This window comes from Rhinopithecus roxellana, chromosome 12 (genome assembly GCF_007565055.1).
Source record: "Rhinopithecus roxellana isolate Shanxi Qingling chromosome 12, ASM756505v1, whole genome shotgun sequence".
Taxonomy (NCBI): domain Eukaryota; kingdom Metazoa; phylum Chordata; class Mammalia; order Primates; family Cercopithecidae; genus Rhinopithecus; species Rhinopithecus roxellana.
Window position 1 is genome coordinate 119,025,031 of NC_044560.1, and position 25,576 is coordinate 119,050,606.

General features: G+C 43.2%; 1 protein-coding gene across 2 annotated transcripts in view; it reads right to left on the reverse strand.

Moving 5' to 3' along the window:
- The window catches only part of NLRP11 (NLR family pyrin domain containing 11), a 44,798-nt gene continuing 19,222 nt past the window's right edge, over nt 1-25,576 (reverse strand). Inside the window, exons 3-10 of one of the 2 annotated variants that reach the window (XM_010387057.2) lie at nt 23,752-25,321; nt 22,861-23,022; nt 16,144-16,311; nt 10,339-10,509; nt 6,800-6,970; nt 3,740-3,910; nt 3,325-3,495; nt 1-465 (exon numbers count right to left, since the gene is read on the reverse strand). In XM_010387057.2, coding sequence (XP_010385359.2) covers nt 219-465; nt 3,325-3,495; nt 3,740-3,910; nt 6,800-6,970; nt 10,339-10,509; nt 16,144-16,311; nt 22,861-23,022; nt 23,752-25,321 — 2,831 coding nt within the window. In that variant the 3' untranslated portion in view covers nt 1-218. The remainder of the gene's footprint in view (nt 466-3,324; nt 3,496-3,739; nt 3,911-6,799; nt 6,971-10,338; nt 10,510-16,143; nt 16,312-22,860; nt 23,023-23,751; nt 25,322-25,576) is intronic. The other variant, XM_010387058.2, reaches the window with a different exon arrangement.

A 25,576-nucleotide genomic window follows, 5' to 3' on the forward strand; every position in this document is an offset into this window, starting at 1 on the left:
TTTTTTCCAATGCATTTTCTCATTTATTACGTTATATAATCCTTTAAATACTCTTGAGAGAGTGTAGGAATTTTAAGAAATGGTTGACTGGATCAAGGTCACACACACACACACACACACACACACACACACCCCAAACAGGAAAATTATACCCTTAATTCTCTTTCATTCCAGTCACAGTAATAATTTATAACAAATACGGTTTACATAGAACATGATCAAAGGCGTTGCCTGGATGCTGTATTTGACATTCTCATGGCTGTAGACATTCTGGGAAATTTAAAAAACATGTAATCCAAATTAGAATTAGGTATTACTGAACCTGGCTGAGAAGCAGGTATCACACCAATTTCTCTGCCTTCCTTTACAGACCAAGTTTCAGACAGAAAGATCAAATCGGGTTTTCTTTCCTTGACAGTCATCACCATCTGCTGGGTTTCTGCGCTCACGTTGTTTAACGGAAGCCTGAGGGAAAGCAGAGGGCGAACTCTATTAATGCTCCATGTGAGGTCTCGGGTTTGTGGCATCAATGACTAATTCCCCACATGGCATCCTTTGGGCATTCTTGGGAGTGTCTCAAGCCATCTGAGGAAACAAAAATCTGCTCCAGACTAAAAACCCTGAGAACGCGATTTCTCCGTTAAGTATTAGAACGTAAGGCAAGATTTCCATTGGGAGAACCGTTTGAAGTCATATTAGCAGTAACCAACACTACTGTGCGCTCAGTGCTTTACATGCATCTCACATTACATCCTCACAATGGGGAATGCCATCCAAGACTTTATAGGTTCCAATACTGAGGGATCAAAGTTTCCAACTGAAATATGTTTACAGGCTGGACCCAGTGACCCACATCTAATCCCAGCAAGTTGGGAGGCTGAGGCAGGCAGACTGCTTGAACTCAGGAGTTTGAGACCAGCCTGGGCAACACGCCAAAGCCCCATCTCTACCAAAGATATAGAAACTTAGCCAGGTGTGGTGGTGCGTGCCTGTGGTCCCAGCTATTTGGGAGGCTGAGGTGGATTACTTACACCTGAGAGGTCAAGGTTGCAGTGAGCCATGATCTCACCACTGCTCTCTAGCCTGAGAGAACAAGACCCTATCTCAAAAAAAAGGAAAAACAAAATTTGCATAGCTAGAGAACAGAAGCACACACCACCGCCTATGCTCACGTTTCTTTCTCCAAATCGAAGAGGGGGATTCAACCACTTATTTTGTGCCTTCTTTATATGTGAGTGTCCCAATTAGCACGTAGGTACAAATACCTTTATAACCTGAAATACAGTCATTTCTGCAGTTTACTTTTGAGCACCTATAATATTGAAACAAACATATCCCTGGCAACATGGAACTCATGTTCTAGTGGAAGGAATTAGATAATAGAACAAATGCATTATACATTTGAAGGTGAAAAGAGCCCTGGGGGAAAAAATAAAGAGAATAAGCAATTTGGAAAATTTGTCATGTTGATGGATTTTTCCATGCATCTGAAAGTTGGACTCCATATCCACATTTATGAAAAAAATCATCATTTGGAGATGACAAGGGAAAATAACTCATCATAGGGTCTCCAGCATATTGAGTCTGTGATCTCATTTAAGCTTTAAGAGTTCTGAGATAATTATCCCCGTTTTCCATTGAGAAAAATTGGATATGAGAGGGAAATGAGTTACCCCGCCTGTATTTTATCAATGGGTCACCAGGAAGCTTATACTTCGTCTCGAATGCTCAGTCACCTGAATATGGTTTTCCTTTAATAAGGCAGGGAGAAACAGAATGCTAGATATTGCCAGATGTTTCTACATATGTGGACAGTGTGAATGGAAACTGATAGGCAGCTTCTAAATGGCTTCTAACAATCCTCACCTTATGTCAATCATACCCTTGTATCAGCTTCCCCTCTAGCGTAGGCAAGGTCTGTGATTTGCTTCCTTTGAGAAAGAGTGTCGCTCTGTCGCTCAGGCTGGAGTGCAGTGGCGTGATCTTGGCTCACTGCAAGCTCCGCTTCCCAGGTTCAAGTGATTCTCCTGCCTCAGCCTCCCGAGTAGCTGGGATTACAGGTATGCACCACCATGCTGGGCTTTTATATTTTTAGTAGAGATGGGTTTTCACTATGTTGGCCAGGCTGGACTTGAACTCCTGACCTCAAGTGATCTACCTGCCTCAGCCTCCCAAAGTGCTGGCATTACAGGCATGAGCCACAGCACCCGGCCATATTTGCTTCTATCCAATAGACAAATACGGTGAGATGTCACTTTTTTGGCAGGCCCACATAGAATTGCTACTTCTGCCTTGCTAACAAACTCACTCTATTGCCTTGAAAAACTTGACAAAGAGTTGCTGTTCGAGAGTTGGAGAGCGAGTCTGTTTGGTGTTTCATTGCCGATAACTGAGGGCCTCTTCCAGCCAACAGCTGTCAAGGTACTAAGACCCTTAGCCCAACAGCACTACAGGAACTGAATTCTGCCAACAACTACATGATCTTAGAAGCACGCTGATTTTTCCTTTCCCAAATAGACCTTCAGATTTGACCCTAGCCTTGGATGACATCTTGGCTGCAGCCTCATGAGAGATCCCAAGGACGACCAGCTAAGCCGGGATTGGAGTCCTGACACTCACATAGACTGAGATAATCTGTCATTTAACCCCCAAGTTGGTAACATACTTGGCGACAGTTAGCTAACACAGAAAGGAAGAGGACTTTTCTTTATGAGAGGAATCTAATGGATCTGGAAACATGAAATAGCAGACTGAGAACTGCCTATTTTTCTTCTCTGGTAATGAGGGGCACATCCAAATGGAGGAAAGCAAATAGAAAATATTCAAACATAGAACCCTTTTTGTCTACGTCAAGTATAATATCAATCGTCATCTTTTACTCATCATTGAATATGCCCTCTGCTGTAAGAACTAGCCATACATTTTCAGTCTCCCAAAATGAAAGACTTTTTTTTTCTTTTTTGTATTTGAAGTTGGTAAGAGGGTTTCTCATCATCTCATAAGTCCTAGACCATCTCAACACATAATCTTCCCCATCACAGCTGGGCGTGGTGACTCATGCCTATAATCCCAGCACTTTGGGAGGCCAAGGTGGGCGGATCACAAGGTCAGGAGATTGAGACCATCCTGGCCAACATGGTGAAACCCCATCTCTACTAAAAATAGACAACATTAGCCGGGCGTGGTGGCAGGCACCTGTAGTCCCAGCTACTTGGGAGGCTGAGGCAGGAGAATCACTTCAACCTGGGAGGCGGATGTTGCAATGAGCCAAGATCAGCCTGGGCAACAGAGCAAGACTCAGTCCAAGGAAAATAAGCAACTTACCCAATTATCTGAAGTACACAGTCTGGGAGGATCAAGCTCTCAAGAAGTTTTACAATTCCTTCATCACCTAGTTGATTTTGAAGTATGTTGAGTCTTTCCAGTGTTTTGTTGGTGGTAAGAACAGAGGCAAGAGACTCACAGCAAGCACCAGTTAACATGCACTCTTCTAGCCTGTAACAAAGATGCACAGGTAAGATGGGGCCAAATCCTTGAGGAAAAACAGCAGATGAGATGGGTGAGAACCGGACGTCTACTAAATCCCTCCCCTTACAAGTTTTGGGCAAAAGAACTAACTGTGCCATAACAGCCCCATTTCAAACATCCGAGGTATCGTATTTCCCAATCCACTTCCTCTTATGCTTTACTTCAGCTGTTCCTAGCTAAAAACAAGGATCTTTCTCCACCAGGCACCTACCCAATATTCACCAACATACAGTCGGGATGTCTCAAACCACCGCATAGCAGCTGCATTCCTGCATCTTCTATGCTGTTGCTGCCAATCTCCAGGCTCCTTAGTGTTTCATTAGTAGCAATAACTATGGCAATATATTGACAGATATCGTTGGTAAAGAAACAGCCAGACAGACTGCAAAACAGAAACATGAGCTCGAGTCATGACCACCTGTCTCCAAAGGTTTATTTCACAGAGTGTTAAGCATTTTTGGACCCGTCTTGTGACATTCATGACTAAGGGACTGGTTACAGAAACAAGAGCAGTGTTAACATCTGCGGGTCACTTATAACATACCAGGCATTATTCAAAACTCCTAATGCACATTAAACTCACAATGACCGCAAGGCTCTTATCCTGCTTTTACAAGCAAGGAAACTGAGGCCAGGATGTTTTAAGCATTTTGCCCCAGAAAGCCACACACATTCAACCCACACCTTTGCGATACTGAGCTTGAATTCTGAAGAATTATGTTAGGCAACCTCCTCTGAAATTCACATTTCTACCTTTCAGTACTCATGTCAAAAATCCAACATTGAGGAGGGCTAAATACATTCTTTCTAGAAAGAGAATTTTACCAAATGGTCCTTCCTCTCAAAGCAAGCAAAGTACTCACGATTGTCCATGTTCTCCCATGTGACGTGTCATCTTGTTTTTCCATTCACATCTCCCCCATTGTCTGCTCCTACAATCCTACTTCGTTGCCTCACCACACTGGCTGGCCTTCATGCTGATTCTCGAGCATAGTTGGCTGTTTCTATGTTAACAGCTCTGCACTGACTATTCATTCTGCTTGGAAGCCTCAGTCTAGTGATCTGTATCACTCCATCCACAACCTTCTCCCAGTCTTTGCTCAAATGTCTCCTTGTCAATGAGGTGACATTGACCTTGCTTAAAGATGGCCACACCCTACCCTCGCACTCCCGATTACGTACCCCTAGTATTGAATAAAAAGTTTCCATAGCACTTTTTACTGCCTGATACGGGAGTTGACAACCTTTTTCTATAAGGGGCCAGATAATAGTTTAGGCTTCACGGGCCATGGTGCCTCTATCACACCTGCTCAATTTTGCCACTGCAGCACAAATGCATTCATGAAACACATGTAGATGAGTGGTTATGTTCCAGTAAAATCTTGATAAAAACAGACAAAGGGCCAGATCTGGCCCCGGGTAATGTAATTTGCTGACCTCTGGCCTAACAATAGGTAAGTTTCTTATGTCCCCTAGTGCCAATACAAGATCCATTAATACATGGATATTTATTCTGTTCACTGAGGCATCCCAGCCACCTAGAGGAGCGCCTGACATTTAACATACACTCTACTTTTGTTATAGAATGTATATTAAATACTGAATAATCAGAGATTAAAGCAGATTCCAGAAAATCCTATTTTTCATTGAGTAGTTATGAAAGCTGGGTGGTACATGCCTGTAGTCCTAGCTACTCAGGAGGCTGAGACAGAAGGATCACTTGAGCCCAGCAGTCAGACTGGCCCGGGCAATATAGCAAAACCCTGTCTGTAAAATATATAGGACATCAATGATGTGCCAACCACATCCATACTTTCAAACTTAGAGGAAAATAAAGGCTGATAAATAATACGGGGCTTCACCTGCCCTATGGGAGCTCATAGAGAGGGTCCCTATCCAGGTTTGGGTAGGTAATAGACAAAATGGACAGTTATACTTAAGATAATTCTTGAAGGATGACAAAAGAATGTATTTGGAGTCTACAGCAAGGTTCAAACTATGGTCTGAGAGCCAAATCTAGACAACTTTGTTTTTATAAATAAAGTTTTATTGGAACATAGCCACACCCACTTGTTGACATTTTTCATGGCCTCTCTTGAGCTATGGGAGAGTTAAAAATAGTTATGACAGGGACATTATGGTCCACAAAGCCTAGAGTATTTACTGTCTAACCTGTTATAGAAAAAGGTTTCTAACCCCTATTCTACAGTATGAGTGAATTTGTCTCAACCTACTAAGTACAAACTAAGGGCCATGGGAAAAAAAAGGAGGGTGGGTTATATTATTTTCCCAAAGGCAGTTTTCCCTAAACTACCTTGCCAAAGGAAGCAAGATTCTAGAAAGAAGAGATATCCCTAGAATTTCCTATTTCACCTGCCCATTTGTACCAAATGACAATGGTAACAAGGATTTAACTTATAACGAGACAGAAATAAACTTAAAATAAGATACCATACTGCTGAGCATATTCTTATACAGTCTCGTAAGCACTTCAGGAACTCACAAGCCATAGTGTTGCTATTTTATAAACAGGAGATGCTTTTAGGATATCAGTTTCTTGTATTTGAGCCAAAAAAATAAAAAGACATTTGAGGTAAAACATTTTCAAAAGAGTCCAAATTAAACAACTCCAACGAATTTTTTAAACAATTTTTTTTCAGGCAAGTGGGAGGCTCATTACTTCTGAGAAAATATGAGAAGTTTGATTATTCAGCATCATTGATGAGGCACACTCAGAAAGCTGTAGTGACTTGTTACATATTTTTTTCTGGAAGTTGCACCAGAAGCCATTGCATCATGCCTAAGTTAGAGGACTTTGGCCAGTACCAGGGGCTTGGATATGGCCACCACCCCCAGTGCATCCCTTTTCCAATAAAGCTATTTCCCAACAAAAAGATGCCCCTATGATCGCCCACCCCAAAAGATATTCACTGCCTCAGACATTGTAAGCCAGGCCAGGGCGGGATCTTTGGGTCCCTTCTTCTGTGGCATTTTCCCATACTATGTCCACCTGGGAGCATGGGGAGGAGCCTGGTCCAGGCACCCTTCTCTATGTGATAAGGATCAGAGATTTTGTGAACTCTGCTCCTTCTGAGCTAAATGGTTTCGCTAATGAATCTTAGCGTGCTTTCATATCTTGGAGAGCCCATGCTCCCATACCCCTCTCACCCATGATGCCATCATTGGAATCTTATCCCTATCACCAACCCCACCACCCAAGGCCTTACTGCAGTAGAAACACGGTCATCCAGGACAACTGTGGGAGACTTACTACAGCTCCTCTAACTGACAGGTTGGAAATATCAAGGGAAACGTCACATGCAACACTCCGTAGTTTCGTAAGTGATTCACACACAGGTCTAGTTGTTTTAGGGTTGGGCTGAGCAGCAGCACTCTTCCAAGGGAGCTGCAACATTTTTCAGTGAGACAGCAGAAGACTAACCTGCATGGGGACCACACACACACAGAAGAGTGAGTCAGTAACGCAGTGTGAGTGCCAGACAGGGGAGCACCCGAGACCACCCACCCCACGCCCACGAACGCCTCGATGCCCTCTGTTACCATTGCCCAAAATCTCTACCAATGACTTTCTTATTTGGAAAAGGAGATTAACAGTACCCCAAAGAGTGCAGAGGACAACATATAGAATGGATAATGCAGAATAGGACATGAGAAAAATCGAACTCCAACTTCCACTAACAGAATAACCTTACAGAAGTTACTTCTAGAACTTGGATTCTCCCATTGTTTGATCAAGTATATTTGGATCAATTGAATCCTAAGATTTTTCAGTTTAAAAACTCACATTGAAAGAGTTACTTTGTTATTTATAAGTGAATATAGGAACTGTTGAAGATTGTTTAAACCAGGAAAAAGTAAAGACAGATAACACACCAGAAGCCCTTTTGGAAGCCCATTTTGTGGTATCCTGTTTTGTCTGTCCAGGTTTAGCTTGTTGCCAATATATGGAAGTTTATTCAATCCTAATCTGGATTTCCAGCTTCTATTTTTTTCCATTATTTATTTTTAAATAATTTTTAAAATAGAGATGGGGGTCTCACTGTGTTGCCCAGGCTGGTCTTGAACTCCTGGGCTCAAGTGATCTGCCTGCCTTGGCCTCCCAAAGTGCCGGAATTATAGGTGTGAGACACCATACCTGGCTAATCTATTTTTTTTAAACCGTTTTCTGTTTGCCCTGGGAATACTGCATTTTTCTAAACATGGAGAACATTTTTCTAAAATGCAGTGAGCTGCATTTTTTTCTAAACACGGGACAGGCTAAAAAGTTGGAAATAGGCCAGGCATGGTGGTTCATGCCTGTTATCCTGGCACCTAGGGAGGGGAAGATGGGAGGATCACCTGAAGTCAGGAGTTCAAGACTAGCCTTCAACATGGTGAAACCCTGTCTCTGCTAAAAATACAAAAATTAGCCAGCATGGTGGCACACGCCTGTAGTCCCAACTGCTCTGGAGGCTGAGGCAGGAGAACTGTTTGAACCAGAGAGGCGGAGTTTGAAGTGAGCCAAGATTTCACCACTGCACTCCAGCCTGGGCAACTCTGTCTCAAAAAAAAAAAAAAAAAAAAAAATTGAAAATAACCAATTTATTGGTTGGAAATACTGAATCTTGGCTCTGGTATGGGAAAAGGGTAGACTAGACCAGAGGTTGGCAGCAGACCAAACCTAGTCCCTCCCTGCTTTTGCATAGCTGCAAGCTTAGAATGGTTTTTGTGCTTTAGAATGATCGGAAAATGTATATGTAATTCTATTAATTTGGGTTTGACAAGTGAAATGAGCTATGTTTCCCTTTGTATACTAATGCGTGCTTATTTTAAATCAATATGTACAAGTTAAGACTAAGAATGAGCTAGAGAAGTTTCCCTGTTGTCCTCGTAGAAACCAGTACTACCAACTCATTTGCATACTATTTTCCAGCTGTCAGATTTGGTCGCGACCATAAATTTGGCCTTTTACCGGCATTTTCCTCAGACTACTGATTTCTTTCATGTTTAGGCTTAGAAATTCCTTGCCTACTTAAAATATGTTACCAAAACCAACATTTTTTGCTTAGTATATCGGGATTATTTTAAATACAGGTATGAACTACGAAAATCTCCACACCCAACAATCTAAGGTGATGAAGATGTTCTAAAAGTTATATCGTAGTGTTGTGCAACTCTAAATACACATTAAGAAAACATGAAATGTGTACCATAAGTGGATGAATTTTCTGATATGTAAATTATACCTGGAACCAGTAATAAAAAAAGACAAAATCTAGCAGGTTTTGTCTTGTAGATGTGAAATGAAACTTGTAGATACGAGATGAAAAAAAATACCTACTTGGAGTCTGATTATTGAGCCAATGGTCTGTCCTTTTCATGAGATCTTTTACAACAAAATTAGCTCATATTGACAATCACTTACTGCATTCATCTAGGGCCAGATAGATCCTAGAACAATTTGAGATTTTAAAAACACGGCTGGGACTCTGTCTCAAAAAAATTAAAAAAGAAGATAAAAACATATATAATGCGATATTATATAATATGAACAGGAGTTTGTGGTGTTACCCTGCAATCAAACAAGTATTTTTACAGAAAATATATAAAGAATATTATATCAGTTTGTGTGTTTTAGAATCTAGCAAGTCCTAAAAAGGGGCTAAAGGGGGCCAAGAAAAACACGGGCCAAAAAAGGGCAGAACAAAAACAAAAGATGACCTACTGCATTCTTGTCTTTTTGGAATTTGGAAGCGTGAATGGGGAATCGTGTCCTTAAATACACTGAACTGCTTACTCCGTTTTGTTTTCTGACCATGTTTTACAGATCTCCACCCTTCGTTTTTGTACCTTTATGCCTCACTTGTCCCACTTTTGTGCTGTCTTTCATTGTGTTTGCCTCGCCCGAACCTTCTGGAAGACTGCCTTTCTAGCAACTTTCCCAGAGCAGAGACAGAGCTTACCTACAAGTAACCCACAGGAGGCACAGATGCAGGGAGAGCCTGTCTTCCACCTTCTTGAAAGGAGACTCAGGAGAAAAAAAAAATCCTATTTCAAGGCAATCTAGCATCACACCTTTCCTTTGCTTTTCGTCCTTTTCATCCTTGTGTTCTCAGTTACGTCTCATCCCACACGACACCCAGTTCACGTGTTCATTGTGAGAACAATATAGGTTCCCTGCTCTTAGAAAGTCAGTTGCTATGGCCTAGGTGCTGTGTTTGGAATGAGGTGACTTTTTTTTTTTGAGACAGAGTTTTGCTCTGTCACCCAGGCTGGAGTGCAGTGGCGCAATCTCGGTTCACTGCAATCTCCGCCTCCCGGGTTCAAGCAAGTCTCCTGCCTCAGCCTCTCAAGTAGCTTGGACTACAGGCACCTGTCACCATGCCCAGCTAAATTTTTTATGTTTAGTAGAGACAGGGTTTCACTGTGTTGGCCAGCCTGGTCTTGAACTCCTGACCTCGTGATCTGCCCGCCTCGGCCTCCCAAACTGCTGGGATTACAGGTGTGAGCCACTACGCCTGGCTGTGACCACCATTTTTAACTCTCTCTCCAAAGATGGACGTTTGGTTGTGTTATGACCCCACTGTCCAGATTGAGAAACTCAAACTGAAAAAAAATCCAGACACATTTCTGCCAACGTTTCACAAATCAACTGTCAACCCAGAGGATGAACCCAGACCTACTGAACTCCAAAGACCATGCTTTCGGCTGCTTTCCTGTCCCTTTCCCTGCCACCGCTCTTTGATCGTGTGTTTAGACAGTCAAGTCAATCTGAGCTGCTACGTGGTGAGCTTGTCTGAGCCAACTTACGCCAGGGATGTAAGAGTGCAGTTGGGATGGAGCAAGGCATTGCACAGGATGTTCACCCCATCGCTCCTCAGCGGATTGTTGGTTAAAGTCAGTTTTCTCAGACTCCCGCCGTTGACAAGGAGCGAGGCGATTTCTCCGCATTCGCTGGCTCGCAAGTCACATTTCATCAAGCTGTAAGAGGAATCCAGAGATGAAAAGAGGCTCCCCCGTTTAAGCCATCCCCTCTTTTAAATTAAAAAAAAAAAAAAAATCAGACCCAATGAAGCGAGATGATATCTACTTGGAAATCAATAGGTCGCTCTGCTTCTAACCTTCCTCTCCCCACGCCGGTTCTCAGAGTTCACCTTTGGGCGAGGTTACAGATTCAAGAAGGGCTTTGAGTAGGCAGTTCCTTCCTCTTCCGCATTCGTCTCCACGCGGCTTCCAGGGTGATGGTTCAGAACGGGAAGTCAGGGATCAAGCAGCCCCCCGACCACGGGATGTGGGTATGATCACATTTAGAAATCTGATCGAGATCCTCAACTTACCATCACATTTACAAGGACTTCTGATGTTTTTCTGCATAACCTTGGGTGCCCCACATGCTCTGGTTCTCAACTATCTGTCTACTTTTTTTTTTTTTTTTTTTTTTTTTGAGATGCACAGATACAACCCAGGCTGGAGTGCAATGGCATGATCTCGGCTCACTGTAACCTCCGCCTCCCAGGTTTAAGCGATTCTCCTGCCTCAGCCTCCAGAGTAGCTGGGATTACAGGCATGCATCACCACACCTGGCTAATTTTTGTATTTTTAGTAGAGACCGGGTTTCACCATGTTGGCCAGGCTGGTCTTGAACTCCCAGCCTCAGGGGATCCACCCTCCTCGGCCTCCCAAAGTGCTGGGATTACAGGCATGAGCCACTGCACCCAGCCTAACTATTTGTTACTCATTCTGTACCATCCTCCCTGATCTCCTCACTCTCCCTCAAGTCCACAAGCACATTTTTACTTTAGTGTCTAGTACCCTCATTCTCACTTAGTGATTTTCCCCGTGGGACCCTCTTTCAAAAAAAAAAAAAATTTTTTTTTTTTCCTTAAATTATCCAGGAGTGGTGGTGCACATGACTGCAGTCCCAACTACTTGGGAGACTGAGGTGGGAGGATCTGTTGAACTCGGGAGTTCGAGGCTGCAGTGAACTATGATCATACTAATGTACTCCAGCCTGGACAACACAGCAAGATCCACTTCTTAAAAAAAAAAAGAGAAAAAATAAGTAAAATAAAAATAAATGATCTTTCCCCAGATAGCTGCATGGTTTGCTGTCTCGCTTCCTTCAACTTGTCACTCAATATTCTCTTCTTTAATGAGGACTTTGCTAACCATCATTCAACTAATATTGTCTACCATGTTTCAGGCATTGTACGAAGTTCCTGGGATACAGCAGAGAACTGGAAGAAATACGATGGAATTCCAGCATTGTAAAGACAGGGCTGAACGTATAATGTGCCTAGTAGATGATCAGTTCTTTATAGAAAGTAAATCAGAGTAGGTCAGAGAAAGAAAAGGATGTATTCTACTTCCTCACGGGTCAACCGCTGAGAGAAGTCTGAACTCCTGTCTCACTGAGCCATCGTACCTGGCCTGTGTATTCTATTTTGAATGAAAATGGAAGCCATTGAGGGTTTGAAGATTCGAGGACAGAAGAGGCACAAGATCTGACTTAAATAAGGTAGAATTTTAGCAGAAACTTGAGAGAAGAGGGCAAGCTCTGAACCTCTACGACAAGAGAATTTCTGTTAGAGGAAATGAGTGGAAAGCGTCTGAAACAGGAGGTTTGGTGTTTTAGACATCTACCACAGACAGTGCAGCTGCAGCACGGTACATAGACAGGAGATGGGGAGAGGGTTAGCCGGGGCCACCCAGTGTGAAATGGTCTATTCTACATTATTTTTTGAGACAGAGTTTTGCTCTTGTCACCCAGGCTGGAGTACAATGGTATGATCTCGGCTCACCGCAACCTCTGCCTCTTGGGTTCAAGCAATTCTCCTGCCTGAGCCTCCCGAGTAGGCATGCACCACCACGCTTGGATAATTTTGTATTTTTTTTTTGAGACGGAGTCTCGCTCTGTCGCCCAGGCTGGAGTGCAGTGGCCGGATCTCAGCTCACTGCAAGCTCCGTCTCCCGGGTTTACGCCATTCTCCTGCCTCAGCCTCCCGAGTAGCTGGGACTACAGGCGCCCGCCACCTCGCCCGGCTAGTTTTTTGTATTTTTTTTAGTAGAGACGGGGTTTCACCATGTAGACCAGGATGGTCTCGATCTCCTGACCTCGTGATCCGCCCGTCTCGGCCTCCCAAAGTGCTGGGATTACAGGCTTGAGCCACCGCGCCCGGCCAATTTTGTACTTTTAGTAGAGACGAGGTTTTGCCATGTTGGCCAGGCTGGTCTCAAATTCCTGACCTCAGGTAATCTGCCCGCCTCGGCCTCCTGAAGTGTTGGGATTACAGGCGTGAGCCATCGCGCTGACCTGTGTATTTTATTTTGAATGAAAGTGGAAGCCATTGAGGGTTTGAAGATGAAAGGACAGAGTCATAAGATCTGACTTAAATTGCCATTATCCTTAGCAAACTAAGGTAAGGACAGAAAACCAAATACCACATGTTCTCACTTATAGATGGGAGCTAAATGATGAGGACACATGGACACAGAGAGGGGAACAACACACACTGGGGCCGACTTGAGGGCTGAGATTCAGAGAAGGGAGAGGATCAGAAAAAGTATCTATGAGGTACTAGGCTTAGTATGTAGGTGATGAAATAATCTGTACACCAAACCCCCATGACACAAGTTTACCTACGTAACAAACCTGAACATGTATCCCTGAAGCTAAAAGTTAAGTAAACTAAAAATAGTCTACCCTTGTAATAAAGCTGCTATATCAAAATATAAACCTATGTTTTGCTTCAAACACAGACACACACACCCCCAAAACAAAACAATACAAACTAGATGAGAGTTGCTCTTCTACACTCTCTTTTCCATGTAGCAAGCAAAGGTACGGACGGGTAGGAAGTTCTGAAGTACTGCAGGTAGGTGGGAGATGGGCTGGTCTACCGTGCTTAGCAGTAAAGGAAGCAGGAAGGAGTCAGATGGATCTACTCTCACAGACCTAGAAAAGGTGTCTAAGCCAAGCCACAAGAAAATCTGTATTTGAAATGCCTATTTAAATATCAAAGTAAGAGGCTGAGGCGGGCAGATCACATGAGGTTGAGAGTTTGAGACCAGCCTAGCCGACGTGGCAAAACCCTGTCTCTACTAAAAATACAAAAGTTAGCTGGGTGTGGTGGTGCACCCCTGTGGTCCCAGCTACTTGGGAGGGTGAGGCACAAAAATTGCTTGAACCCAGGAGGTGGAGGTTGAAGTGAGCCGAGATGGCCCCACTGCACTCCAGCCTGGGTGACAGCAAGACTTCATCTCATAAATAAATATCAAAGTTGATATCTCTACAAGTACTTCATTGAGTCTGAATCCAGGAGAAATGTTTATAAATAAGCACCTGAGAGTCTTCATCACACAGAGGCTACTTAATGCCATGAATAAGAACACGTAGAAGGGGTATAGAGAAGACATTTAGAACCACTTGGAAATACCGCAAAGATCAGAGTCCAGGAAGATGAAAAATAAGCAAAGACAGCTGAGGAGGAACAATCAAGGTTTGGCAGAAACCAAAGACCCAGAGGAAATGTGTTCCAAGATGAAAGGAGTTTGGGATGGGGAGGCATTGAGGTAGGGGAGAAGTTACCTACAAAGTGGCAAGAGTTGGGATTTAGCTGGGAGAATGTGATATGGAGAAAGGATGCTGAGTGAGATGGAAGGCAATGACTCTCAAGAACCATGGAATCTGAAATATGTCAGAAAGAAAGTGAGGGGCTGGGTGCAGTAGCTTCCAGCACTTTGGGAGGCTGAGGTGGGTGGATCACTTGAGCTCAGGAGTTTGAGACCAGCCTGGCCAACATGGTGAAACCCCATCTCTACTACAAACACAAAAATTAGCTATATGTGGTGGCAAGCACCTGTAATCCCAGCTGCTCGGGAGGCTGAGGCAGAAAAATCGCTTAAACCCAGGAGGTGGAGGTTTCAGTGAGCTGAGATCACACCACTGTGCTCCAGCCAGGGCAAAAAGAGTGAAACTCCATCTCAAGACAAAAACAAAAACAAAAACAAAAACAAAACAAAACAAAAAGAAAGGGATGAGGGAGGTGAAAGGGTGAGAAGCTGCTGCTCAAATGGCGGAAGGACCCAGTAGGATTAAAGGGTGCGAAGATTTGCTTATAAGACAAAGTAGCTTGAGAATACAGGAGGCGCTGTTAGAGCATGAGGTCCTTGAAATTGAGAGGACAAGCGAAATGCACTTATTGGAGATGAGGTCTAGCAAGTGGCATTATCCAATATTGAGTCACTAGCAAATAGTTACTGAGCACTCAAAGCGTGGCTAGCACGACTGAGGCACTGGATTGTTAGTTTTACTACATTTACATTGGTATTTATTATTTATTTATTTATTGAGATGGAGTTTTGCTCTTGTTGCCCAGGCTGAAATGCAGTGGCGCCATCTCAGCTCACTGCAACCCCCGCCTCCCGGGTTCAAGCGATTCTCTTGCCTCACCCTCTTGAGTAGCTGGGATTACAGGCACCTGCCACCATATCTGGCTAATTTTTGTATTTTTAGTAGAGGCAGAGTTTCACTGTGTTGGCCAAGCTGGTCTCAAACTCTCGAATTCCTGACCTCAAGTGATCCACCCCCTCTGCCTCCCAAAGTGCTGAGATTACAGGCATGAGCTGCCAGGCTTGGCTAGTTTAAATTTAAAGGTTGATTTCAAATTATTGGAAGACTTAAGTACGTTTAGGACATGGGCATGTGAATTAGTTCTCTCAATTGTAAATTTTATGAAATCCATATGGAGGTCAAACAATTCTGATGAAAATGTGCCTGAGTGGTGATGTTCTCTGAAATACTGGGTTCTGCAGCCTTTATACAAAACGGAATATAAAATCACATCAATAGCTTTTTGTACTAATGACATATGGATATAATTTGATATGCTTTGTTAAAATACTGTTAAAATTAGTTTCAAGGCTGGGCATGGTGGCTCACACCTGTAACCTCAACACTTTGGGAGGCTGAGGCCTGTGGATCACCTGAGGTCAGGAGTTCGAGACCAGCCTGACCAACATGGAGAAACCCCCGTCTCTACTAAAAATACAAAATTAGCTGGGCATGGTGGTACATGCCTGTAATCCCAGCTACTTGGGAGGCTGAGGCAGGAGAATCGCTTGAACGTGGGAGTCGGAGGTTGCGGTGAGCTGAGATTCCAACATTGCACTCTAGCCTGGGCAACAAGGGTGAAACTCCATCTCAAAAAAAAAAAAAAAAAGAAAGAAAATTAGTTTCACTTGCTTCCTTTTACTTTTTAATGTGGCTACTGGAAAATTTCAGTCTGTGGCTTGAATAATTTCCACTGGACAGTGTTTTAGGGTTTGACTAGTAGTCTGTACTTCAGAATGACCAGAGGAATTAGATCATTAGAGAAATATCAGTCAAGGGAGGGAGAAGCCATGTTATATGAAATATCAATGTAGAAATTCAACTCAAAAGACAGGAATAATGTTGGTGAGAGAAATCACATGCTAAAAAAAAAAAAAAAAAATTGAGGAATGAATGACATGAAAAGGTAGGAGCAGGTAGTGTTATTGAAGGGGCACCTCTCTCCACCAACACCCAGCCATTCCCCTCACATGCACTGAGGTTTCAGCCGAGCAACGCCTCACCTCAGATGACTTATTTGGCATGTGGGCTTGTCCAGGATCTCACGCAGAAGTGAGAACATATTTAAGGAAATGGACGTACAGTTGAGGCCCAGGTATATCACGCTCCGGTTACGAGCCAAAGCCTTGAGTAACTCTTCAAAACCGGAAGCAGTCGAGATATAGGACAACCTGTGGAAGACAAAATAGCAGGAAAGCACCAGTGAAGGTTCAAACATCTTCTCTGCAATTTCTCCTGCCTGCCTCACTTCCTTCTGTAACAAAGATTCTCAGTGGATTACGTCCTCACACGTGGCTCCCGATCTTAAATTTTGAGTCAGGTCAGAAGACTAGTGCTAATTCCAAGGTCAGCTTGTTGACTTTGAAGTAATCCCCTGGGTCTTTACTGCTGTGTTCACCTCATGACCTTTCTGAAGCGGGACCCACAAGTGGGATACTCAGAATACATCCACATGCACAAAGATACTAAGATACATCCACACGCACAAGTTTAACCATGTTTTTCTATACTGAGAGCAAAAGCCAAAATATGCTGATGGCTGATACAGCCACAGGATCAACCACATGTAAATTATTCAGTTTCAGCAGTTCTAGCCAGAGCAATCAGGCAAGAGGAAGAAATAAATGGCATCCAAAAAGGAAGAGAAGAAGTCAAACTATCCCTGTTTGCAGATGACATGATTCCATATCCAGAAAACTCCATAGTCTCGGCCCCAAATCTTCTTCAGCTGATAAACTGCAAAAGTTTCAGGATACAAAAAGAGAAAAATAAAATCAACATACAAAAATCACTAACATTCCTATACACCAAAGACAGCCAAGCTGAGAGCCAAATCAGAAGTGTAATTCTATCCACAATTGCCTCACAAAAAATACCCAGGAATACAGCTAACTAGAGAGGTGAAAGATCAAAAGGAGAATTACAAAACACTGCTCAAAGAGATCAGATGACACAAACAACGGAAAAAGCATTCCATGCTCACGGAGAGAAGAATCAGTATTGTTAAAATGGCCATACTACCCAAAGCAATTTACAGATTCAATGCTATTCCTATCAAATTACCAATGATATTCTTCACAGAACTAGAAAAAACTATTTAAAGTTCACATAGAATCAAAAAAGAACCCCAATAGTCAAGGCAATCAATCCTAAGCAAAAAGAACAAAGCTGGAGGCATCATGCTACCTGATTTCCAACTATACTATAGGGTTATGATAACCCAAACAGCATGGTACTGGTACAAAAACAGACACATAGACCAATGGAACAGAATAGACCGCCCAGAAATGAGGCCACACAACTACAACAGTCTGATCTTCTACAAAGTTGACAAAAGACAAGCAATGGAGAAAAGACTTCCTTTTCAACAAATGGTGCTGGGATAACTGGCTAGTCATATGCAGAAGACTGAAACTGAATGCCTTCTTCACACCACATACAAAAACCAACTCAAGATGGATTAAAGACAAAATGAAATGCAAAACTATTAAAACCTTGGAGAGGCTGGGCACAGTGACTCATGCCTGTAATCCCAGCATTTTGGGAGGCTCAGGTGGGTGGATCACAAGGTCAGGAGTTGAAGACCAGCCTGGCCAACATAGTGAAACGCTGTCTCTACTAAAAACACAAAAATTAGCTGGGCATGGTGGTGGGTGCCTGTAGTCCCAACTACTCAGGAGGCTGAGGCAGGAGAATCGCTTGAACCTGGGAGGGGAGGTTGCAGTGAGCCAAGATCATGCCACTGCACTGGGGAACACAGCAAGATTCTGTTTCAAAAAAACCCAAAAAACCAAAAAAAAAAAAAAAAAAAACCAAAAAAAAAAAAAAACAAAACAAAAAACAAAAAAACAAAAACTAGGCAATACCATTCTGGACATAGGAATGGGCAAATATTTCAACCTGAAGATGCCAAGAACAATTGCAACAAAAGCAAAAATTGATAAATGGAATGTAATTAAACAAAAGTGTTTATGCGCAGCAAAAGAAACTACCAGAGTAAACAGACAACCTACAGAATGGGAGAAAACCTTTGCAAACGATGCATCTGACAAAGGTCTAATACCCACATCTATAAGGAACTTAAATTTACAAGAAAAAAATAACCTCCTTAAAAAGTGGGCAAAGGATGTAACAGTTTTCAGAAGGTGACATACATGCAGACAACAGGATAGGAAAAAGAACTCGATATCACTGATCATTAGAGAAATGCAAATCAAAATCACGAGATACCATCTTACACCAGTCAGAATGGCTACTATTTAAGAATCAAAAAATAACAGGCCGAGCGTGGAGGCTCATGCTTGTAATCCCAACCCTTTGGAAGGCCAATGTGGGTGAATCACTTGAGGTCAGGAGTTTAAAACCAGCTTGGCCAACATGGTGAAACCCCATCTCCACCAAAAATACAAAAAATTAACCTACTTGGTGGTGCATGTCTATAACCCCAGCTACTCAGAAGGCTGAGGCAGAAGAATCACTTGAACCTGTGAGGCGGAGGACCAGTGAGTCAAGATCGCGCCACTGCACCCTAGCCTGGGTGACAGAGCAAGACTCCACCTCAAGAAAAAAAAATATATGTATATATATATATGTGTGTGTGTGTGTGTGTTCTATAAATAAAACTGATCCTGGCAAGGATGTTCCCATTGTTGGTGGGAGTGTAAATTAATTCAACCATTGTGGAAAGCAGCGTGGTGGTTCCTCAAAGAGCTAAAAGCAGACCTACCATTTGACCCAGCAATCCCATTACTGGGTGTATACTCAAAGGAAAATAAATTATTCTACCAAAAAGATACATGCACATGAATGTTCAAGCAGCACTAGTCACAATAGTAAAGACATGCAATCAACTTAATGCCTATCAACAAGATTGGATAGATGTGATACATACATACCATGGAATACTATGCAGCCATCAAAAAGAGTGAGGGCATGTTTCTGTTTTTTTTTTTTTGCCGGTGGAGGGGGGGCAGGAATATGGATGGAGTTGGAGGCTCTTATCCTTAGCAAACTAACACAGGAACAGAAAACCAAATACTGCATGTTCTCACTTGTAAGAGGGAGCTAAATGATGAGAACTCATGGACCTGAAGAGGTAAACAACAGACACTGGGGTCTACTTGAGGGGAGGAGGGAGAGGATCAGAAAAAAAAATAGGTACTAGGCTTAGTACCTGGGCATACAGTCTTACAGTCTATATACAAAATATGTATGTCAAACCTGTGACCCGAGTTTACCTGTATAAACAAACTTGCACATGTACCACTGAACCTGAAGTTAAAAAATAATTCATGGCTGGGTGGGGTGGCTCATGCCTGTAATCCCAGCACTTTGGGAGGCTGAGACAGGCGGATCCCAAGGTCAAGGAATCGAGACCATCCTGGCTAACACAGTGAAACCCTGTTTCTATTAAAAATACAAAAGTTAGCCAGGCATGGTGACGCGCACCTGTCGTCCCAGCTACTCGGGAGACTGAGGCAGAAGAATCATTGGAAGAGTCAGAGCAAGACTCTGACTCAAAAAAATAACAAATAACAATTCACAGTTTCATTGAGGAAAAAAAAAGTTGTCCTAGAGCCCCCCCACCACCACTGGCTCTCACTCCCCACCCCGGAAGAACGTTTCTCATCACTCCCTTGGAGTTGAAGCAGGACATCAGGGCAACAGCTTTGGTCATTGTCTCTAAGGGCCAGCTAGAGAAAACAGGAATCTCCAAGTCAACATTAAAGGAGACAGACAGGAAGGGAAATGTGGAAGCTGGCCAACCCTTGGAGGAGTAACTGAGGACTGAGGATCCTATGGTAAATCCAGACGTAGAACACATGGGCAGCCCTTTTAATTTACTTCCAAGCCTATGTGGCTACTTGGTGGAAGACTGGATGTTTTCCATGTTGCTGTATTTCCAGAGTCCTTTACCCAGTGATTCTCTTGATCCCTATTTTACACCAACAACTTCTCTCCCATGTCTTTGCCCTGTGTTGCAACAAAACTGTTTAAGGTTTTTTTAAAAACACACACACACACACACACACACACAAAATGGAGTCTCACTCTGTTGCCCAGGCTGGAGTTCAGTGGTGCAATCTCGGCTCACTGGAAACTCCGCCTCCTGGGTTCAAGCGATTCTCCTGCCTCAGCCTCCCAAGTAGCTGGGATTACAGTTGCATGCCACCACACCTGGCTAATTTTTCTTTTTCTTTTCTTTTTTTTTTTTTTGAGACAGAGTCTCGCTCTGCCGCCCAGGCTGGAGTGCAGTGGCCGGATCTCAGCTCACTGCAAGCTCCGCCTCCCGGGTTCACGCCATTCTCCTGCCTCAGCCTCCCGAGTAGCTGGGACTACAGGTGCCCGCCACGTCGCCTGGCTAGTTTTGTGTATTTTTTAGTATAGACGGGGTTTCACCGTGTTAGCCAGGATGGTCTCGATCTCCTGACCTCGTGATCCACCCGCCTCGGCCTCTCAAAGTGCTGGGATTACAGGGTTAAGTCACTGTACCCAGCCTAAAATTCTTCAGTTCTCCTCTCCATTTTCAAGTAGGCTTTGCAGCTCTCACTATCCTTCCAGAACTGTTGTTGGCCAACAATGACTTCCACCTTGCTAATGTCATTCGTCAATTCTCAGTCTTCAGTCTCCTTGAATAAGGACCACCATCTGACACAGTTGACCTTTCCTTCGTTAGTAAACGTGCCTCACTGGGATCCAAGGATACCACACGCCGTTTACTTTTCCTTCTAGCCTAATGACTCCCTCAAAGGCTTTCTCTAGTTTCTGCTTTTCTCCCCAACCACTTCATGTTGGAGAACTCCGGGCAACAGTCTTGGGATCGTTTTGCTTCCTGAGCAACATTCCTATCCTTGGTGAACTCAGTCCTTGGCTTTAAATATACATGTGTGTCATACACATGTATCTATGAATGACACTCACATTTTACCTTCAGTTCAGAAACATTCCACACTGCTCTTTGGACACCTAATAGACATCGCAACTTTAGCTCAGACAACTTTAGACTGACCTTACTCAAATTCTTGCTCCCGCCATCGTTTCCCATCTCAGCGGCAATTCTCACGTGGCAGTTTCCAAAACAAAGATCTTGGGGCCATTCTTCTATCTCCTAGTCTAGATTTAATCAAGGAATTATCCTTTGTCAACATACGCCCCGGAGTTGGCACCTCACCAACCTCTACTATTCATACCCTCAGAGGCACCATTGATCCGTACCTGGCAAACACCAAGAAAAGGAGCCTCCTCTGAGCTTTCAGATTCTGTCCTACGGTCCCTGATTGGCCATTTTTAAACATAGTATCCAGAATGAGCTTCTTAAAATACAAGCTAAATTATGGCGTGTCTGCTCAAAACCTCTCAAAACTCCTCACCTCTCTCCAGAAAACCCAGTCCCGACACTGATTTACAACACCGTGATCATGCCATACATACTTGTGAGCCATTTCCGTCATACCCTTCCTGCCTCACACTGGTCTAACCACATAGGTCTCTGAACACAAAGCCTTAGTTTCATGGATCCCCACCCCTCCCAGGGGATGACCAACAGTTTATTTGGCTCATTCTTTCACCTCATTCAAGCCCTTGCTCAAATCTCACATTCTCTATGGCACTTATTTCTACGGCTTGTACCCTCCCATACCCCTGAATACCCATTTATGCACCCTGACCTTGCCATTCTTTCCCCATAACATCGTTACCCTAAAATACTTTAAAATGCATGTACTTATTATGTCAGCCTATATTCTGTCTCATCAGATAGCAAGCAAGGAAATTTGTCTTTTTTCCCCATCGATATATCCTAGTGCTTAGACAAGCACCCCAAACAAAGTATGCATTCTTCTCGAATGAAAATAAAGCTAACTCCTGGGCTTCCGGAATCCTAAGATCATATATGTTGATGTGTACTGAATAATTTAGTGACATTTCCTATAGAGCTATTATAAACTCAGATAAATACTCATTTTCCCAATGACTGTTTAGGCAAGTACAGCTGTTTTTCACCTGATTCTAATGCATTCCCTAGGAAAGAAACTGCTAGACTCCTACCCTGACCCATTTTTGCTTTCTTCCTTAGGATAAATCCAGTTGTTACTATTTCTTCCTGATTGCAGGAGACTACTTTCCCAGTCCACCTTTGCAGTTATATGAAGCTGCGTGAAGACAAGGTAAACAGGTCAATGAGATGCAAGCAGAAGTGATACAAGAAAGAGTTTTGAAAAGGCTCCATCAAGGAAGCTCCTGAAGCTTCTAGATCAACCTTTCCTTCTCCCTTCTGTTGCTTCCTGCCTTGAAGGCAGCCATGATGACTGGGACCTCAGATGCCATTGTGGCCCAAGGTCATCTTTATCATAGACACACTAAAGATGGCTGAGAAGTACAGAAGGAGCCTAGGCCCCGAAGAGCCTGACCTGAAAGTGTGTTTTGTATATTATCTTCTCCCAGAGAAAGAAAAAGATCACTGTTATTCCTGGGGGATCCTCTAAGGCAGAAGTTGATATAGTACTTACTTGAGTGTGCGAAGTTTACAGCTAGAATGCCCCAGGGCTTTAGAGAGGGCAGAAGTTGATATAGTACTTACTTGAGTGTGCGAAGTTTGCAGCTAGAACGCCCCAGGGCTTTAGAGAGGGCAGAAGTTGACATAGTACTTACTTGAGTGTGCGAAGTTTGCAGCTAGAACGCCCCAGGGCTTTAGAGAGGGCAGAAGTTGACATAGTACTTACTTGAGTGTGCGAAGTTTGCAGCTAGAATGCTCCAGGGCTTTAGACAGAATCCTTTCTGAAATATCATTAAGGTCACTGTCAAAAAGATGCAGCTCCCAGAGGGTGTCCATTGTACAAAAAAGAGAGCAGATCTCTCTCCAGTAGACAAGGCTCTTCATTTGACTACATAAAAGAAAAATTGAGTTTTCCAATGGAATCGATTCAACTCCAGCAATTTGTAAAACACGTATCTTTTGAGAGTGTCTGTTGTCTGACCCAGACTTAATACCAGGCAGCAAGAAATAAAGTAGGGTCAAGCATGAAAAAACAACATTCAGATCCACTAAAGTAGTTGGTGACTCCATATTCAGGTAAGATACATCTGAGTGCAGGGCCTTTAAATACAATACTTTAAAACTTCAATATTAAAAATCAATGTTGCATGTTTTGTGCTATCATGAACATTCCTATAATGTAACAATACAAGGTTTATTTCTGTTTAATCTATACAACAGATCTGAAGAAATTAGGTTAAACCACTGGTTTGCAATGAGGCAATTCTGCCCCTCAGCCAACATTTGGTGATATAGATTTTTGTTGCTGTCACAAGTGGGGAAAAAGGGACCCTACTGGCCACAGGAGAGACCAGAGATACTGCTAAACCACTTACAATGCGCAAGATAGACCCCCCCACAAAGAATAGCTGGCCCAAAATGTCAACAGTGCTGAGGCTTAACTCAAAGTTTGAGTTTAAACAGAAGCAGAGAGATTTAAGTCACTGGTCTAATTAGAAGCGCGATTGGAAATGAAGTTCTTCATGGCACTGAGTTTGTCTTGTTCTGGTCGACAAGCTCTAGAATTATGGGCAGGTCTTAGGAGACAGAAAAGAGGATTTATTTTTTAAAGACTCACCTAGCAGTTGGCCTTACAAGTGGCTCTTTGTATTCAAAGATGCGCTGAACACTCAACTTAAATGTCCTCAGGTGACAGCAGTACTCCAGACAGTATAATGAGACCATCATATCCTTGTTTGATTGAAGGTAAACGGTAACCTCCTTGAGAGGGTTCACAACCTTCTTCACAAATTCTTCTTCCTGATTCTCAAAGAGACAGTAAAACAAAGACCCATGGTGCGTCAACTTTTCCTGGTCTCGGCCCAAATGCTTCATGTATTCCACCGAGTACCTCCTGAAGCTCTCTACCATGGGTAACTGGTAGCCAAAGGTTGTCTCAAGAATCTTTCTCCTGTTTTCATTTAGAAGACCAAAAATGAAAGTAAACACTTGATTAAAGTCACAGTATTGTTCTCTCTTCTCTTTGTACTCTCTGCTGCCCGAGGGGATCAGACAGTTGGGTACTGCCATCAGAAATGCAATGGCTGCACAAAACTCCTGGACGTTCAAGTGTATGAACTTGTAACGGTCTTTATGCGTGCTGCTTGGCAAAAGAATATTCACGGCCTGCAACACAGAGACATCAGCCTCGGTAAACCCAACACATCTGAAGTCTTCACCACTGAAATTGAGGGTGCTCAGAAACAGTCCTCCTGCAGCCAGCAAACACAGACGTTTTAGGAGACCTAGGTGATACTGATTGGCAGTGAGTCTAGCCTCTGAGGTCAACGCATCAGCAAGAAAGTGGGCATGTAGATCAGTGGGTGTTTCACAGCAGTGTTGGGGGTCATGCCCCTTGTCCATCTGCCGATTCAGGACAGTACATGTGATCCAGCATAGGATGGCGACTCGGCACAGACTCGTGAGTATTTCATTGTCATGTACAAGCATGAGGGCTGTCGACGCTCTCTGGCGGTCGTTAAAGAAAGAGTGAAAATATAGCTCCCTCTTCTCATTTGACAACTGCAAGGTCACGTAGCAATCTGTGGTTTTCAAGAACACTTTGATGTTTTCCTCCCTCGTGGGCCTTGAGGAGATGAGGAACCAGCAACCTGGAGCCATTTGTCTCTTCAGCAAACTGACCAGGAGAATTGGAATTGGAACTTTCTGGGTGCTGTTACTACACAAAGCATGTTCATTGACATTTAACTCGAACCTTAGGTTGTCCACGTCCTCGAGGATGAAAAGGAGTTTCTTGGGATCAGACAGGATGTCTGCAATGGGAGCCTGGCCGTCAGGCCAGTCCTTGGCGATCAGCTCAGCCAAGCTGCTGTCGGTCATCTGGTTTATTTCGTGAGAAGTGAGGTGAACGACGTACGAGATCATGTTCTGCCACATCTCGCCGTTGATCCACTTCATCACAGCCAGGTTTATAGTCATAGTTTTTCCAGATGCTCTATCTCCCATCAGGAACACATTGAGATCGTTGGCTGAATAACAGCTAGTAGAATCATAGGCTAATTGAAGGACATAGAACACATCTGATGCAACGTTACAAAAAAATTTATAATGAAATTCTCCAAAAGTGTGATTTTCCCATTGCAGGGTGACTTTTCTCCTCATGAGAGCCTTGCATGCCTCCTGATTACCTAATCCAGTGAGTATGGGGCAGAAAATAGAACAAAGATAGAAGTTCAAGATGTAACAACAGTTTTAGCTTCTTTTCATGTTTATAGGAAAAGTGTAGTAGAAATTTTTTACTTACTATATCACAAAGATATAGGTACAAAGATATTTACTATCATGTTGATTTGTTTTTGAGATGGAGTTTTGCTCTTATTGCCCAGGTTGGAGTGCAGTGGCACGATCTGGGCTCACTGCAGCCTCCACCTCCTGAGTTCAAG